The 18772-nt window shown below is 37.5% G+C and overlaps 1 protein-coding gene across 1 annotated transcript in view; it reads left to right on the top strand.

Moving 5' to 3' along the window:
* The window catches only part of Ddx10 (DEAD-box helicase 10), a 160893-nt gene that overhangs the window by 106199 nt on the left and 35922 nt on the right, over positions 1-18772 (top strand). Inside the window, exon 16 of the mRNA XM_021171852.3 lies at positions 5195-5251. Coding sequence (XP_021027511.1) covers positions 5195-5251 — 57 coding nt within the window. The remainder of the gene's footprint in view (positions 1-5194; positions 5252-18772) is intronic.

The following is an 18772-nucleotide window of genomic DNA, read 5'->3' as shown; positions in this document are numbered from 1 at the left end:
TACTATAATCCTCCTTTCTGTTCTGCTTTTCTGTTTGAAGGGCATTTCTCTTTTTTGAATGCTAATAGCATTTTTATGATAGGGGAGCTCCAGAGAGAGTATAGGAGGCTATCAGTGCTATAAAAAGATAACATTTCGAATGATTTTCAAACTGTTTTTCCTTTGTTTCACTCAAATATTGAAAGATAGTTGTTCTTTAATGCACCCCACCTCCACAGATGCAGAAACTTTTTTTTTTTTTTTTCTTTCCAAGACAGGGTTTCTCTGTAGCCCTGGCTGTTCTGGAACTCACTTTGTAGACCAGGCTGGCCTCAAACTCACAGAGATTCACCTGCCTCTGCCTCCCAAGTGCTGGGATTAAAAGCGTGCACCAACATAGTCTGAAAAGTAAACTAAATATTAATAAGATAGAATATCATCTAGTAACAGTAGTGATTAATTTTGAGGTTTAATGATGCTATTATTGATGCTATTTATTTTTCTGTTATGGTTAATATGGTTTGATCAAAGCCCAAAGAGTCTAGGTTTATGTAAAAGAGTTTTTCTGATGCACACATATCAGTGTTATTCTTTGATATCTTTGAAGGTCCATTTTTAGATATTCTTATATGCTAGAAGGCAAGCTGCTGAATATTTACAGTAAATTTTGTTTGCTTGTTAAATAGTAACATCTTGTTTTTTTGTTTCTGCATGAAGAGCCTGACAAAAATTAAATAATAAAACATTAAAACATTGTCAGGGAAAGTAACATTGAAATGAAAAGACTTTATTATTAATAAAACAGTGCCATTTGTACATATTGATAAGAGAAGACACTACATATGACCCTACAGAGTAGATAATAGAAGAGCATGGAACATAATATGCAGGAATTGACACTGGCTTCACAGATTTAGGAGTCTTAGGCTCATCGCTCGCTCACTATGTTATGTCCTTAGTCTAGCGGCCTGACTGTAATGATTACCCATCTTTTCACCTGTAGAGTGGGGAGGGATTTATAAGTTCTGACATACCATTTAAAAGTGACACATACAAACTGCCTGACATGTTGTGGTAATTTTGAGGTATTACTTTTGGCAAGAAAATATTAGTAATGTGCAAACAGATAAACATTTTTGTGGATGTATAATGCAGTATTAGGTGCATTTCATAGTTATTGAATATGATATAGCTATAGTTTTACAATTAGGTTAAGCAAAACAAACAAACAAAAAACCTTAAACTATTTTGATTATTATAGAGTAATATAAAACATAAGTTATTTTACTGTAAGACTTTAGATTGGAAATACTTTTTGGGTAGGTAGTAAGATTAAATTGTGCTATTATTTAGGGAGAGAGAAAAAAGACAATTATAGATACATAGTCTGCAAGTTAAAGACAGCTATGAAACTAATATAAAGCATGAGTTATTTCAATTTTTTTAATAATATTGTCCACATTTAGTCTGCTGCTGGTCAAAGAAAATCAGTAACTAGTACAAACTATATAAAATTTTTGTATAAGTGTTTAGAAGCTGTGTTTGTTTTCTTTCTCTTTCTTTTTTCCAAACCCTTAGGAAAAAAATGATATTCTTTGTATTCTCAGTAGGGGAGCACGTCAGTGACATCCCCACCCGCACCCGTGTGCGTGTGCATGCGTGTGCGTGTGTGTTGGGCTGAGTTTGCTTTTCTGAGATGGGCTCTGTATAGGGAGGCTGGCTGAGACTTTTTGTCTTCTAGTCCTCTAGCTGAATCATCTCTGGAGCTTACAGACATGAGTTACCGTATGCAACTCAAGGATAGAATTTGATATGAACTCTGCAGTTTTGGTGCAGTCTATAGTTATTGAATATCCACTATATCTGTAGTTTTTTTTAAAAAAAATTAACCAGTCAGATTTATATATCAATAAATTCTAAATTCACAAGATTCCCATACAATAATTTCAGAGCCAATTGATTATGATAAAGCTGCCCACTTAGATCAGACAAGTTATCCCAATTATTCTATCTCTATATGATATTCATAACTACCTGAGGTCATTTCAAACCACACAAGATCAGGATCTTCTTTCTGTCCATCCTCCATCTTGCTCCCTTGTCCCCTTCTTCTGAGTGCTCTCTGTCTCTCCAAGTCTTAGTTCCCCCTGCCTTTTCCCTGTCCAATCACAGGCCTCCTGCCGCACTAATATTCAAATTGATTAGACAGGGAAAATCTTGCCACATATCACCCTTTCTGTTTAATTAAAAAAACAAAAACAAAACCCTTTTTTATCTCAGATATAAATTGAGCACAACTATTACCATTTTGTAATTTATAAAGTACAAGATAGACCCAACACACGGTCCATCAGTTTTGTTAATAAAACAGAACACTGTCATCTATCCTAGCTTAAAAGACTTATAATTTTACACCTGACTTATGTCCTGGCTTTAATGTCATCTGAAAATTATCCTCTCAAATCTGTTCTCTCAAAGTTAAATAGCCTGGGTTGATGATGAGACTTTAAGTACCCTTTCAACTCCATTAGACATCTGAGAATGATCAATGCTAACTGCAAATATATAGGAAGCCTAACACTGCTTCCAGAACTGAGATAAATTGTAGAAACAGCTGTGTCCCTGTACGGCCCCAGTAAGTCAGGAAGTTGGAGCATCCATCTGTCTTCAGCCTTCTGTCCCAGAATTATCTGACAGACCTTAGAGAAACAGGAATATTAAGGACTAGCCTATTCTGTCTCGGCAGAACTAAGCTGTCGTAACCTGTAAATTGTGTCCTTTTGAGAACAGTACAGTTCTGCAGGAGAGATTGGTAATTGTCTGCCCAGTGGTAACCATAAATGTACAGCCTCACCTGGAGGTGAGATGCTCATCTGCTTCTTTGAATCCATGAATGGGGAAGCTGTTAGGAGCAGATTTGTCTCAACAACAAGTGAATAAGTAACATTAAATGTCACATTTTGGGGATTTCTGATGTTTTTGAAAACCAACTATCTATGTAAAGTGATATTCAGCTTGAAGAAGTTATGAAGAGTCATTGCCCCAGTTGCCTGGGCTTTGGGGCTGGAGAGGGTTATTATAGGTTGTCTTTCTAGGGAATGTAGAAATGGCCATAATTGGAACAGGGAGGAAATAGCTAGAATTAATTAAATAGCCATAATCTCAATCGGTAGAAATCTTTATAATTGTTACTACGTTGAAACCATAATTTCTTATTTTGGTACAGAATTTATTTTGATGCAAAATCTAGGTTTTCATTCATATAAATTTCTTCTATTGATACAAAAAAATTTAAGAGCACAGGGCTTAGACCCAGTCTTTCTATAATATAACTTGTTGTTATCAACTGATCTGAGATATTTAAGCCTGTGAGTTAAGGGCCAAATAACAAATTCATGGCTCTGAGCTTATTGTTAGGGGTTTTTCAGATATTTTAATTAGAAATGGCTAAGAGTAGTTAATAGAGAACAGTCTAGATTACTTTACATAGGTATCTATAGTTTTAAGATTAGGTTAAACAGAAAAAAACTTAAACCATTTCGTTTATTATAGGGTTATTGATCAGCTGCCTTCCAAAATACTGTTCATTTTCTTCTGTTATTAAAATCATATATGTAAATACTTCAAACAGATTTAATTTTATTTTTTTAGCACATACAGGAAAACTCCATAGAGTTGGCACAAAAATATCATTGTTAATAAGATCAAATCTGTTTATGACTATGAGCTCATGATAATATATAAATCACATTTTTCTCAATTTTTATTTCATCTTAACTTTGTTTCTTTGTTTTTGGTTTCTAGAACTTCCACATAATCTGCAATGTTCTTTTATAATTGTACAGTGGCGCTGCTAGTTATATTTTGTGTGTGTGGAGGTGAGAGAGGAGAGAGTAATCAGTCTCAGAAGCAGAGTGACGGGATGATAGGCAGTAGGGGCGTGGTGCACACCCAGCAGCCGGGTGAAGCTGAGGTCTTATTAGTTGTCTTAGAATCTAGTTTAGTAGGTTCTCATTTTCTGGTAGATTTCATCTGTGATGTAATCAGAAGCATCTAAAAGCTCCATGGACTCCCTTTTAGTATTAGTTAGTATTTAGTGTCCATTTAGACCTTAGTATTTTGGTTTCCCCTTTATCATAAAGAATTCTATAAGCCTTGTCAAGGTAAATACTGAATTCCATTATCAGAATATCCATTAAGGCTTTTTTTTTTAAACTTGAAGAAAGCCATTTATGATAACACAGGGCACAGATGGAAAAGTACCCACCAGACAGCGCTTCTCACTTTCATATTGACAGTGGATTTAGTGTAATAATGACACATGATAGAGGTATCTCCATACTACGTGGGAGGAAAACTACATTTTTACATGGACTTAGTCATTTACCCAAATTGAAAACTGTAAGTTATTACCTACAGATGTTTGGTTGAAAATAGACTTTTTAGTTTTTGGAGAAGATTGTGTTGCTTTTGTAAGCTTAAAATGACATTCTCTTTTACTTTAGTGAATCATTTTGTCTTGAACTTTAATACTGTATGTCCCCCCACCCCCATTTTTTAAAAACCTATTTTGTGATCAGTGGAAAATTAATGGTGAAATTATAAAACAATTTAATAAAATGTTTCATAAGAATGACCCTTTATTGTTTTTGAATAAATATTATTCCTAAGAACCAAAGGTGAGATTTTTTTTTTTTTTTTTATATTTTGTAATTTCTGTTCAGACTGAGGACTAGGGAAACAATCATGATTGTATTTCCCTTCTTTTTTATTCTAGTAGATGACATTGTGTACTGGTCGGGTCTCAGATATTGTACTTAAAATCTATATGTAATTAGACTATTAAATACATGTGTCTATTATTTTCCTTTTAGACTGAACAAAAAATTGTAAGTAAAGAATGTGTAGTATATGATTATGGAATTGAGATATGATTTCAGATTTAACCTATTTTTAGTCATTAAGAATTATTGCCAGGTGGTGGTGGTGGACACTTTTAATCCCCCCCTCTGGAGGCAGAACCAGGTAGATCTCTGAGTTCAAGACCAGTATGGTCTACAGAGAGTGTTCCAGGAGAAAACTGTGTCTCAGGGAAAAAAAAAGTCAGGCTAGTCCCATAGTATTTTGTTTACAACGTAAAACTGGAGAGTGTGTGCTGCTTAACATCTACTGTCTAGAAGTTTCCATACCTCTAATTCATCTTTTCTTTCTGTAGGAAAGACGGCTAAAAGAAAAAGAGGCCAGAAGAGAAGCCAACAAAAGACAAGCAAAGGTGAGGAGGGGCTTATGTGTGGGTGTGCATCTTCATATCTACAGTCTTTTGTTTTTTGTTTTGTTTTGTTTTGTTTTTAAAAACAGGGTTGTTAAGGTATTTGTCAGAGAACTTTATATAAAATAAAGGAAATCTTTGTAATATTGAAATTGATTTAAATCTGTATTTTTCCATATATACTTACTTTGTGTGTGTGTGTGTGTTGTTTTTTGTTTTATATATACCAGGGTATTCTGGACTGAGCCCTTGTAACCTAGTCTTTACATTGTCATTTGTTTCCTTTATAAAGGGTTAAAAATTCTAAGCTAGCTTGCGATCTGGACTTTGCCTGACCCTATTAAATACAGAAGACAAATGACTTTGTGGGCCAACTGAATGATTTGTATACTTATCATTTTTAGGCTAAAAATATGGCTTATTTGTACTCAATTGGATAATTTGATAATAGATTACAGTGAGACCATCAGTTGGCTTTGCTTTACCTCTGATGATCTAGATTGAAACACTATAAGCTTCAGTATTCCCCAAAACATGTAGTTTCCCTGGAATATACGTGTAAAGTTGTAAGTACCATCCATGTTCAGCTGTTACTTTTAAACTGACATGCTTAATATCAAGAAGGTTTCAGAAAGCTTCTGCATTCTGAGGGCATCTAATAGAAATGATTTCTGGGACCCAGGGACAAACACTGAATTTCATTTCACATTCTATATGTGCCATGCCTGACTAGCCATGATTGAGTTTTTCTTGGCAGGTAGCAAACGTCTGACTCACTTGAGCAAGCCCACCATGTTCTTTGATCCTCCACCTTTATACTGGTTGTAGCTCGTAGGAAGCAAGTTGGAGATGATACCGCTGCTGTACTTTGGAAGTGGGAGCCAGTTCATTACTTTATGGTGTAAAAGAAAAAGAGTGCTTACATTCACTGCTAAATCCACCCTGTCTTACGTCATGACCTGGAAATTGGATCATAGGAGCTGTAGTGGATAAAGTCTAAGAAGAAAATCTTAATGAAAACAGTTGATGTTTATGGCTATTTCATGTTCAACATCAACACAAGCACATTTTGTTTTACTAGTAAGCTCTCAATTTCCAGATAGTAAATGTCATGTTTCTATATTTCCTTTGTGTTTTTACATTTGTTTGTATAGTCTTCCTTTGTATTTGTGGGTCCCTTATCTGTAATCTATCTATAGACCAGAATTGTAGCTAAGCCTACATTTATAGTGAATGTGTACATATCCTTGCATTAATTTTTAAAGAAGATTTTATATTTAATTATGTGTTCTTGTTTGTGGCTGTGTGGGAATATGTGTATATGACTGCAGGTGCCTGTAGAGGTCAGGTCTCCCTAGAGTTGGAGCTATAAATGGTTGTGAGCCATGTGATGTGGGTGCTGAGAACTGAATTTGGATCCTCTGGAAAAGTAACAAGTGTTCTTAATCATTGAACTACCTCTCCAACCTTTGTCATTATTATTATTATTATTATTTAAAAGAATTTAACAATTGCATACAACTTAACATAGTACTGGGTATTATAACTGGTATGATCTAGAGTATAGGGACTTGGGCATCTTCAGGTTTGGGTGTTTGAGAATGGATAAGAAACTTGTCTTGGAACCAGTTTTCTTGAGTTTTGAGGGAAGACTATGTAGTATAGTTTATTTTTTATATTTGTTGATGCTGTGTTCTGAGTCTTTCATAATGGTTTGAATTGTAAGAAGTTATTTTCACTTACTGGACTGCTTCTAAATATTTTTTCCTTAATTTCCCCATAGATGGGTGTCTGTGTTTAGTTTTGATCTTCTTTTTGTTGGGGAAGTCAATTTATGGCCCAGTGTTAAGCTTTTCCAATAGGGCTGATCTTGAATGTGAACTTGTTGATGAAAACCTCCCCCCTCTCCTCCCTTTTCATGTTTTTGCACATCAAGTAGAGGACTTCCTTGTCAGGGGAAGGTCTTGTAACTGTATCTGTGTAGCCATGGAGGAGTATGCTGAGGATAAATGAAAGGAGGCAAGGTTGTGCCAGTGACAAGGCTGTCTCCTCTAGGACTTTTGATAGATGAAGCTTTGTCTTACAGCTGCTGAGCATAGTTGAGAAACCTCCATATCACAGCCCCTTTCTGGGGGTGCAGAGATGAGAGCTGTCTCCTTGGAGAGTGTTATCGTGGGTAGAATGGCCAAATTTTAACCAGTTCCCTGACATTCTCTGTATACTGAGGTAAAATGAAAGCCTAGTGAACCTCTCAGAAACTTGATAATATTATTTTGTTAAAGTTTATATCTGTGATCTGTTGAAAGAAAAATATGAGGGTGAAACTTTCATGATTTCCTGAGTACCCAATATTTAGTGGTTTGGGAGATACAGGTTTCTAAAATCCATCCATCTACCCATCCATCCATTGCTTGTTTTTTGTTTAATTATATTAACCGTGTGTGTGAGTGTGCATGTGTACACATTACCATGCACATGTGTAGGTCAGAGGACAACTTGCTGGAGTTCTCTCCTTTCACCATATGGGTCCCGGGATTAAATACAAGTTTTCCGGATTGGCGTCAAGCATGCTTACCCACTGAGCATTTTACTGGCCCCAAGATACAGATCTTTTCCTTAATGAAAACTTTCTAAAGTAAAGAAATAAGCTGAACAGGAGGACTGCTTGTTTTTCAGCTAACAAAATGAAATATAGTTGTCATGATGATCAATAGAGTACATTGGTTTTGGAGTTAAGAGTTGTTAGTCTTTGAAATAAAGCTCATTATTTAGCTCTCGTTTAGCTAGGTTTCCTGAGGCACTGGTGGTTGGTCACACATGCTGATTATAAGAGCTGATGGCTGGAAGGAGTTTTGCAGTTATGTAAAGAAAGAAAAAACAGTGCAAAAACTTGAGATACACCTTTAGACTTGTCAGGGCTCCCATAACTTTGAAAAGAAGGAGGATTTATTAAGTACAAGTATATTGCAGATGAAATAGAATATTGTTGATAAAGGAACAAAGAGAACAACTTAGAACTGAAACCCTGGAAAGTGACATTATATTGAAAATTAAAACAATTTATGTATTTTGAGGTTGAAAGTTCTATAGTCATAAGTCTTTCTAGTTTTATTGCTGGGATGCTTAATTTACTTTGACAATAATGGTCTTAAGAATAGTTTACTCAGCAGATAAAGGCAAATAAAAGAGGGAAATAGAGGAGAAACAAAGTAAGGGCAGGAGTAGGGAAGAATATTATAGAGGAAAAAAGAAAGCAGTAAGAGGCGTAGGAGAAAGAAAAAGATTTACTAAGAATGAGAGTGCATGCAGCAGTAGGTTCAGCTCAGACAGAAGATAACACAGGAAAGCATTCCCAGACTTGTTAACTGGGAGCACATTTCATCAACTGATAGTAAGGAACCTTCTCTTGATGGACCTGGGTCTGAACTCAAATCTGTGCAGCCACACATCTGTCTTTCACTGCGATAGAACATGGAAACCTTGAAGCTACAACCATCTGTTTTACACCTACTTTGCTATCTAATCACCCTTCAGCAGTGTGATTAACGCTTGGGAGTCTTGGAAGTATGAAGAAAAGGCCCTGTGTCCCTACATACCTCAGTGGTTGTGGTTGCTTCCTACATTCCTGTCACAGTTGAGAAGCACCCTCATCTTGAGCAGTAGCCACCCTAGGGATTTTGAGCTGGGGAGTTTTAGAAGGGTGAGTCAACCTGTCTAGCCCACAGATTGCACAGCTAAGCGTGACCACTAGAGGCCTCTGCCACACAAGGGAAACTATTAATGTGAAAACAGTCTGGCTGACATAATAAATGCAAACACCAGCATATGCTATAGGAAAGAAGAGTTGGCATCCTACTTAGGTTTCTATTGCTGTGATAACGTCCATGACCAAAAGCAACTTGGGGAGGAAAGGATTTATTTCTGCTTACAGTTTTGTAGTGCATTGGGAAGCAACTCAGGGCAGAAACTCAAGGCAGGAACCTGGAGACAAAACTGAAGCTCAGGCTATGAGGGAACTGCTTACTGTTTTACTTCTAATGGCCTGCTCAGCCTGATTTCTTTTTTTTTTTTTTCTAGACAGGGTTTCTCTGTATAGCCCTGGCTGTCCTGGAACTCACTTTGTAGACCAGGCTGGCCTCGAACTCAGAAATCCGCCTGCCTCTGCCTCCCAAGTGCTGGGATTAAAGGCGTGCGCCACCACCGCCCAGCACTTGGTTGGTTCAGCCTGATTTCTTATGCAACCCAGGACCACCTACCCAAGGGTTGTACTGCCCAAAATGAGCTCGGCCCTCTCAGCCATTAATCAAGACAATACCCCACAGGTTTGCCAACGGGCCAGTCTTATTGAGTCATTTTCCTCAATGAAGACTTCCTTCTTTGCAGCCATCTAGATCTGTCAGGTTGACTGAAGCAACCAGCAGAACTGGCATATTTAAGTTTAGCCCCCACTGTACATGTGATTGGCAGCTTCTGATTTTCAGGAGCCCATAAAGAAGCTTCTGTAGGATGTAATCTTTCTGTGTGTGTTTTCCCTGTTATGCTTCCCTTTTGCTTTTTATTTTTTATTTTTTGTACAAGATGTTACAGCAGTTCACTTAGAAATCAAATGACTCATTTAGAGCAATCACTATTAGTAAGTGAATATATTGGAATGAGGTATTTCTGCTTCCCCAAATGACAAAACTCTTGTACTGTATTGCATGTAAAAGTTTTGCTTAATTTTTGTTTTTCTAGTCTGCTCAGTAGGTTTCCGAAATAGATAAATGTGGTTGCAAATGCCCCTAATCCCAGATGGGGTTCTGCGTTTTATCTTTAAAGGAGGAAGGAGTCAATGGGTGATGAAAACAGACAGATGAGCACAGCTAACAAAGAATAAGCTTTGCACTGATGATTTAAAAGTGTTCTTGGTTTTGGAAGTGAGTGATAGGGCAGCGATTTCCTACTTTTAAGAATTTATGGTATCTACTACCTCTTGTATTAGTGGCAGTAGGTTTTGTGAATAAGGAAGACTTTTGAGGATACATTTTTATTTTTTGTTTTGATTTGCGTGGGTTATAGAGTTACAAAGCTTTATTGTTTCTTCTTTTTAAGCCATAAAGACTTTTGTTGGCGAGCACCATAAACTAGTGCTCCAAAGAATCTAAAGTTAGGTACTAGAAGAATTTGTCCCTGCAAGTAGTCATGTGTCTCTAAAATACCACTAAGAAGGATTTGTTTTTTCTCTCTGATACAGTTTTTGTTTGTTAGGTTTTTTTCTTTTTGGCCCTCCAATGAAAATACTTGGAAACTAAAATTTTGTTGCTGTTGTTATTATAACCAACAATAAGTGATTTATCTTTACTGTATTTTCTTGCTTTAGGGAAAAGATATTGCCAGGTATTTATAATATTTCATGCACAAAGACTTTTCTTTTCCATGTTTTTTTAATTATTATTGATATATTACAGGATTGAAAGATTTCTTTACTGTAAGACAACTCTTGAATTTGTTATTTTTATGGTGTGTTGGTGTAGCTGTTCTACAACATCATCTGGAGTGCCTTAGCCTTGCAGAATGCTTTCATCAAGATTATCCTTAAGCAATGAGTTTATGAAATAAGTGGAAGCATTATAGCCTTAAAACTTCTGAAAGAAGCTTGTCTCAGAATATCTGCTCACTGACTTGGACCAGATCATATTTAACTGGTGAAATGAAAGCATTCTCAGATTTCTGTCTGACTCAACAAAGGTCTTTTGGCCTTATTTAGGAGTTTGTTTTGTCTCTTGAGATTAGATTTTTACTTTAACAAGTCCTCCTTGTATTGCCTTGAGCAGTACGTAGGGCGTTTAGGAGGCAGTAGTAGAATGTGTTCCTGGCTTTATCTCTGGTTCTTTTTCTAAACCATTGGAGATTTATATGCATGTGAATTCTTCTCTATCTCTCTGTTCCCTGGGCTTTACTTTCCCTTATTAATGTAAGCATTCGGGAGAAATGTTGGTAGTGTGCTATAGTGACCATTTGGCTATGCACTGTGCCATACTTATGGTCTAGGTGTGTAACCAAAGAAATGTGTAAATTGCTTATGCCAAAATCTGTTCATATAGCAATACCAGTTATAATCATCAAACATCGGAAATTAACCAAATTATAGAGTAGATTATATTGTAGTGTAGCCATACATTGCAGTATTATATATCTGTCATTGCTATTTACTATAACAGAAACAAATTTCACAAATACAAATTGAGCAAAGTAAGACAGATAGAGACTTAGTGTGTAATACTCTATGTAAAGTCTTTCTCAAAGCAAAACTAACATTTTGGGTTAGAGTTAAGATACAGGACTGATTTTAGGGATGGGGTATTGCCACTGAAAAGGCAGGATGAATATGGGAGAGATTTCCAGGGAGCTTGAGTTTTGGTGCATGCTCATTGCCTTGGTGAAATACCTGACAAGGGCTACTTTAGGAAGGAGGTCTTTATTTTGACTCATGGTGTGAGGGTACAGTCCATCATGGTGAGCAAGGAAGCCAAAGCAGCAGGACCTCAAGGCAGCTGCTCACTTTGTATTCTCTTTCATGCAAGACCAGAGACGAAGTGTCCATACTTAGCTTGGTTTCTCCCTTTTTATTTAGTCCTGGACCTTAGCTCATTGAATGGTGCCACACTCATTTAGGATAGGGTTTCTTCCTTCAGTTAACCTAATTTAGAGACTTTCTTATAGATATCCCAGAAATTCATTTTCATGGTGATAATCAAGAACACAGCATACTTTTTTAAAAATTATTTTAAGTTTTTACACTCCACATTCCCCCCACCCCCAACCACCCTCTGACTGTTCCACATCCCATACCTCCTCTTCACCCTCCTGTCTCCACGTGGATGTCCCTACCACCCACACCACCTGACCTCTAAAGTCCCTGGGGCCTTCAGTCTCTTGAGGGTTTGGTGCATCATCTCTGAATGAACACAGACCTGGCAGTCCTCTACTGTATGTGTGTTGGGGGCCTCATATCAGCTGGTGTATGCTGCCTGTTTGGTGGTCCAGTGTTTGAGAGATCTTGGGGGTCCAAATTAATTAAGACTCCTGGTCCTCCTACCGAGTCACCCTTCTCCTCAGCTTCTTTCAGCCTTCCCTAATTCAACAACAGTTGTCAGCTGCTTCTGTCCATTGGTTGGGTGCAAATAACTGCATCTGATTCTTTCAGCTGCTTGTTGGGTCTTTCAGAGGGCAGTCATGAAGGGTCCCCTTTTGTGAGCATTCCATTGGCTCAGTATAGTGTCAGACCTTGGGTCCTCCCCTTGAGTTGGATCCCACTTTGGGACTGTCGCTGGACCTTCTTTTCCTCAGGCTCCTCTCCTTTTCCATCCCTGCAGTTCTTTCAGACAGAAACAATTATGGGTCAGAGTTGGAACACAGCATACTTCAATCAAGATTTTTTTAAAATTGAGAATGAAGCGGTAGGTTAGATTTCTATAAGAACTGTCAGCTCAGATGTTTAAGTTTGGAGATTCTTGAATATAAGATTTTATGAATAACTTTGGTAAGTAATATGCTATAATCCCTATAAAGGGGCTTAAATGAAAGCTCTGAAAGTTAATAATTTATATTCTTCAAATACATAATTTTAAGATCCCCATGTTCCAAGAAATGTAGTGATCCACCTCCTAAAATTTATACATTTCTCTCAAATAAGAAAATGAATAGTTCTTGTGGTTCTGTAGCTTAGAAAAAATGTTTCCTAAAGTGCTCTTACCCTTAAATGTTTTGCCCTTGTCTGTACAACTGCTACTTGGTGGTTTGTAGTGTTCCTTTGAGAAAAACAAAATGAAGGAAAAGAACAAATATTCCCTAAGCAAAGGTGGAAACACATTAGAATGGATGAAAACATCCACACTGTGAATTCTTCTCCTTTGTTATTATCTGATAATAGGTTATGGGTCTTCCTTAATCAGTAACTGCCAAGCTCCCAAGTTGCTCTCAGAAGAACATGAGGTTTCAAAGTTCATTTCTGGCCCATAAGTTTTGTGGCCCAGGACATATCTTCTTAACTCTAGTTTCTTCTTCTATAATAATAGCAGCGATGTAGCCTGCATTGTCAGCCTTCCAGGGCTCTTACGAGAATGGTGCATCTATATAGTGAGCTATGATCACCTTTAAAGATGCAAATTATTGCAATCAGCACATTGTATATGTTCTTTAAGATAAACTTACTCTGAGATAACGAGGATTAATGGAAGCTGGAGTGTGTTGTCACTAAGTGGCTCAAAGGTGCTTCAGCTGTAGACATCTAGCACCTTCCTTCCTTTGTCTCTCCCATCTAAATATTTGGGTGGAAGGTGTATAAATTTCTTTCTTTATAAATTCTTTATATTATTAAAACCTGAGGTACTTTAAAGTCCTGAGGTAAGAATCCCTTTTTGGTTCCATTTATCTATCCATCCATCCATCCATCCATCCATCCATCCATCCATCCATCTATCTATCTATCTATCTATCTATCTATCTATCTATCTATCTATAGATAGATAGGAAAGTGTCTATGTGAGGGTAAGTGTACTCTCTTAAGTCATTCAAGCTCAGCATCCCCAGCTCTATTTGTGTTTTGGAGTACTTGCCAGCATCTCTTGTTTTTACTCTGTAAACTTTCAAACCGCATGTAAAAGAAATTGCCCTTGGTACTTTACACTAAACTGGTACTAACCGAGTCTGTCTAATAGTCTGAGACTCTGATCTCTGATTTTTGGTGCCCTCAAAAGTCAGTGTGGCATTGAATAGATCTACTGTGACTCAGATGTTCTGGTCTAGACAGATGTCTTATAGCCTTCTTTCAGGTTTACAATTCCATTAGGTAATAAAATATTCACTGTCAGTTTTATGTCCCTTTCTACATAACATTTGCAGGTGTGTGGGTTTATTCTATATAGCATTTCCAACAGTAGTTAGAATGTAGAAGAAATCTGTAATCATCACAGGGCATTTTTTTGAACTTTATAGAGAGTTTTTAGAGAATGGTTTTGAGAATATAGAATATATCAGATTTTACTGGCATGCAAAAGGGAAACAGGAGACCTAGCTAAATAGTAATAGAGGCTATTAGATACCAAGAGGAGGGAAAATCCTAAAAGGATTCATCTTTTTGCTCTACAGGTCCTAAAGTGCCTATCATGTGTTAATCCTGATAATGGCAAGATAGAATTAAACCTGTTCTTGAGCAACTCACAGTGTAGTAAAAGAAACTTGCCTTTCTGAGCCTGCCTGATTTCACTTGACATGATGACCTTTAGTTTAATTCATTTTTGCAGGTGGCATAATTTCATACTTTTGTTGCTGGATAGACTTTTATTATTTGTATCACATTTTCTTTATCTGTTTATTTATGGGTATTTAGATTAATTCTGTAACTTGGTTGTCAAAAATGCTTAAATAAACATAGATTACATAATTATGTCTGTTGTACATTGACCTAGATCCCTTGGGTTATATACTCGGGTGTGGTATGGTTTCCTGGAATTTATGTCCATGTGAACATGAAACAGTGAAAAATGCTTTCCCAGTCAGTTCTTTTCAATGAAAATGAGCTCAATTGGGAAAGCACTTTTTTTCATTATTTAATATGTTCAAATCTGAAAATATTAATATTTAAATGTCAGAGAAATCTCTTAGAATAACATATATTTGATGTTCTTGAACCTTCCCATTTGACTATTTTATCACATTTTTATTGAGTACATTTTTATTAGTATTTGTTTGGTGGTGGTAGGGGTCTGGTACCCTTCTGAAGGTCAGTTAATGTATAAACAGTGCCCTAAATATGAACAGACTGTGCAAGTCATCACGATGAGTATCAAAAGAAGACTGAAAAAAAAAGTGTGTTTAAATGTATTTACAGATCACAAAATCTCAATTTTGTTCTTGCTTGATATTCTATAATTTTGCAAAAAGATTTTTTTGTATTAAGAAAAATTTGGTAGTTATTCTAGTTTCTAAAATTATGCTTTTTATGAAGTATGCTAAATCTGTTAAAATATTTTTACAGGCATTTTGACAGTTAATATTTTTACCTTCATTGTAGAGAATTCTGGTAAAATGTGGATATATATTAAAAGGCTGAAATTCAAGAATTTCTATAATCATTGCCTAGAAAACTGGAAATAATTTTTAGTGTTTGCACACTTACATAATTGTGTCAAATTCTTAAAATTCTATTTTAGTAGATTATCTAAACTAATAAGTATATATCTCAGCTACATACTTCCATTCATCCTTTTGTCCCTCTGGGCTTCTCTCCTCCTCTCCATACCTGATCCTGTCCCCCTTTCCCTTCCTTCTCCCCTCCCACCCAACTCCTTCCCTCCCTCTGCCTCCTGTGATTATTTTGTTCTCCCTTCTAAGTGGATTGAAGCACCCTCACTTGGTCCTTCTTTCTTGTTAAACTTTTTATGGTCTATGGGTTGTATCATGGGTATCCTGTACTTTTTGGCTAATATCCATTTATCAGTGAGTACATACCATGCAAATCAATCTGGCAGTTCCTCGAAAAATTGGAAATAGTTCTATGTGAAGACCCAGCTATTACCACTTCTGCGCATAGACCCAAAAAATGTTCCACCATACCATAAAGGACACACACTCCATTATGGTCATAGCAGCCTTATTCATAGTAGTCAGAGCCCAGATGTCCCTCAGCTGAAATAGGGATACAGAAAATGTGGTTCATTTACATAATGGAATACTATTCAGCTGTTAAAATGAGTATATCATGAATTTTGCAGGCAAATGGATAGAACTAGAAGTATCATCTTGACTGAGGTAACTCAGACCCAAAAGCACATGGTTAGGTTTATTAATTATGCTAAATATATCAAAAAAATATTACCTATAAGAAAGATCTATTTAAGAGGTTATGGTAATTATGTATCTGCAAAGTTCTTATAAATCAAAATTATCTAAAAATTAAACATTAAAATTTATATACACAGTCCAATTTTCAGTATCTTTTTACTGTCACTGTGCTCATCATCTCTGATCATAGGTTGTCAGTGTTAAGAATCCTGTGTTTTATTCATAGCATGCTACTCTCTGTCTCTTCCTTTAATATAGTGGTGAGAACAATTACAAGTAAGCTGCAGTGTGTTACCCTTCTGTCCAAATCCCAACTCTTAGAGGGCTTCTAAAGCTTAATTATAGTAATAGCTGCAAAGTTCTAAATCCAGTTCAAATTTTATTTCCTCTGTTTTGCCAATTAATTAACTTTAACATCAGATTTTGTGATTATTTCTCATGAACAACAAGGAAATTCTGGCCCTTGTCCTGGTGTACTGCCAGATTGTTATGTCAGTCGCTTCCTTAATACCTTTGGATTTCTGCCCAAAATGCCGCTTTCCTATTGAGGCGCTCCTGATCACCTGTTAGAGAATACTAACCTCATCCTCCCTTGTACTCTTACCTAATTTTTTCTCCTCCGTATTTGTCCCTATCAGAAGGTATGCAACTGTGTACCTGGGTGGTGTTGTTTGACCTACTCTGTCGTGGAAATCTCTGTTCACTTTTCTGTCTATGCCACATAGACTGGAACCCAGCAAATATTAAGTGTTCAGTGTTGCAGTGAAGGAAGCATTGCCTATATAATTTATTTGATTTTACTGTGGAAAACATTAGTTTCCAGAATTACTTGGAACTGTGTATTAGAAGGCAGAATGTTGGAGATGTGCTTTACTCTTTTGGAGACAGAAGAGTAAAGCCAAATGAGGTGAGAAGGGGGCGAGGAGAGGAAACAGTGTTACTGCATACAGACAGAAATTGCTGCTTTTCAGCAGTCTTCACTGCTTCCTACCCCATAGGAGCACAGAGGAAAGAAAATGCTCTTTTCCTTTACTTTGCTAGAACGTAAAATAAATTGCAACTTTTTTGTTTTATCAACTTTTTCCTTACCAGCCTTATAAGTTAGTAAAACAAAGAAGCATGTATTGGCAGCATGGCTCCCACCCCCTTGTTGGTATAGTTAGAGGTTGCATTACACGTGCATTGCCTCATTAATTCTCCCAAACAGTGCATGAAATGGGCATGACTACCATTACCGTAGTAGTGGGGACACAGGGATTTTCAAGATGTACAAGAGTTCAAAGCCAGACAGTTATTATATATGCTAGGTAAGTGCTTTACAACAGAGCTACATTTCCAGACCCAAACTACTTGTTTTCAAACCTCTTCTCAACTGGTCTCCTGCTAGGTGTGGCCACTGAGGGTTCCAGGTAAAATGCGTTTCTAGGCATTGGGAGCTGACACGTAGAAATGGGGTCTGGAGGAAGAGCTTAGGGAGTTCACATGAGGATAAAGCAGGGTCTTTCAGGATTTGCTTAGTCGCTTGAGAATAGAGTGAGGAGAGGCCACAGCAGGCATACTGCTAAGATGCTGGGGATGGGACTGGGGGTTAGATTTGAAGAAGAGGATGGAAGAGTGAAGATCCGAAACTCTCCTACCTCCTCCCCTAACCTATTGGCTTTTCTGGCAGAGTTCACCAGAGGGATCCTAGAGAATGATTGCTGCATTGGGGGATAATACAAGGGGATGAGTGGGAAGGAAGGTGGAGGAGATGTGCATGATTTGCCAGAGATGGGGCAGAGAGGAAGAGGAGCCTACAGGAGATGATCTGCCGCAGAGTTTGGAGTGACACTGGGGAATTGGATTTGGAGGAAAAAGAAATAGGTGAAGATGTATAGGTACCTTACCTGCCTCCAGGGCTGTGTGTGCCTTCCAGGGAAATCTGGATTCTGTTTGTTTTAAAGGAAAAGACTGCCTTCTCCTCCTTCTCCTTCTCCTTCTCCTCCTCCTTCTCCTTCTCCTTCTCCTTCTCCTTCTCCTTCTCCTTCTCCTTCTCCTTCTCCTTCTTCTCCTTCTCCTCCTCCTCCTCCCTCCTCCTCCTTCTCCTTCTCCTCCTTCTCCTCCTCCTCCTCCTCCTCCTCCTTCTCCTCCTCCTCCTCCTCCTCCTCCTCCTTCTCCTCCTCCTCCCCCTCCTCCTCCTCCTCCTCCTCCCCCTCCCCCTCCCCCTCCTCCTCCTCCTCCTCCTCCTCCTCCTCCCCCTCCCCTCCCTCTTCCTCTTTCTCTTCCTTTTCCTTCCCTCCTTTCCCCTCTTTCCTTCAGACTATGATGGTTGTCTCTTGACACAACTATTTTCTAAGCTCCCTATATTACATGTGAGGTTTTTGTATCTTTTGATAGCATTGTTTCAAAGTGCTGATCCTTTTAGAAACCAGAGCTACTAGTGGGTCACAGCATTTGAATAATTGTGAGTAGTTTAAATCCTGTTTTTAGAACTTCTGGTCCTTTTTTTTTTATCATTAGAGCAGACCCCTTTTAGGGGTGGGTTGTAAATTCAGAAGGGTCTGAGCAAGAGTTCCAGTTCTGTAGTTCTCACCAGACTGTCTTGCAGTTGCTGGTGAGCGTGAAGATGCAGAGTAGCACCTGTACCATCCCAGTGTTCATTCAGAGCAAGTGAGTAGGTGTCCAGGAGAACAGCTGCAGGAAAGAGGTTTTCTGTTTTTA

The sequence above is a fragment of the Mus caroli genome, unplaced genomic scaffold, assembly GCF_978045245.1.
Source record: "Mus caroli unplaced genomic scaffold, Mus_caroli_1 scaffold_11, whole genome shotgun sequence".
Classification (NCBI taxonomy): domain Eukaryota; kingdom Metazoa; phylum Chordata; class Mammalia; order Rodentia; family Muridae; genus Mus; species Mus caroli.
This window is presented reverse-complemented; position numbering and strand designations above follow the sequence as displayed.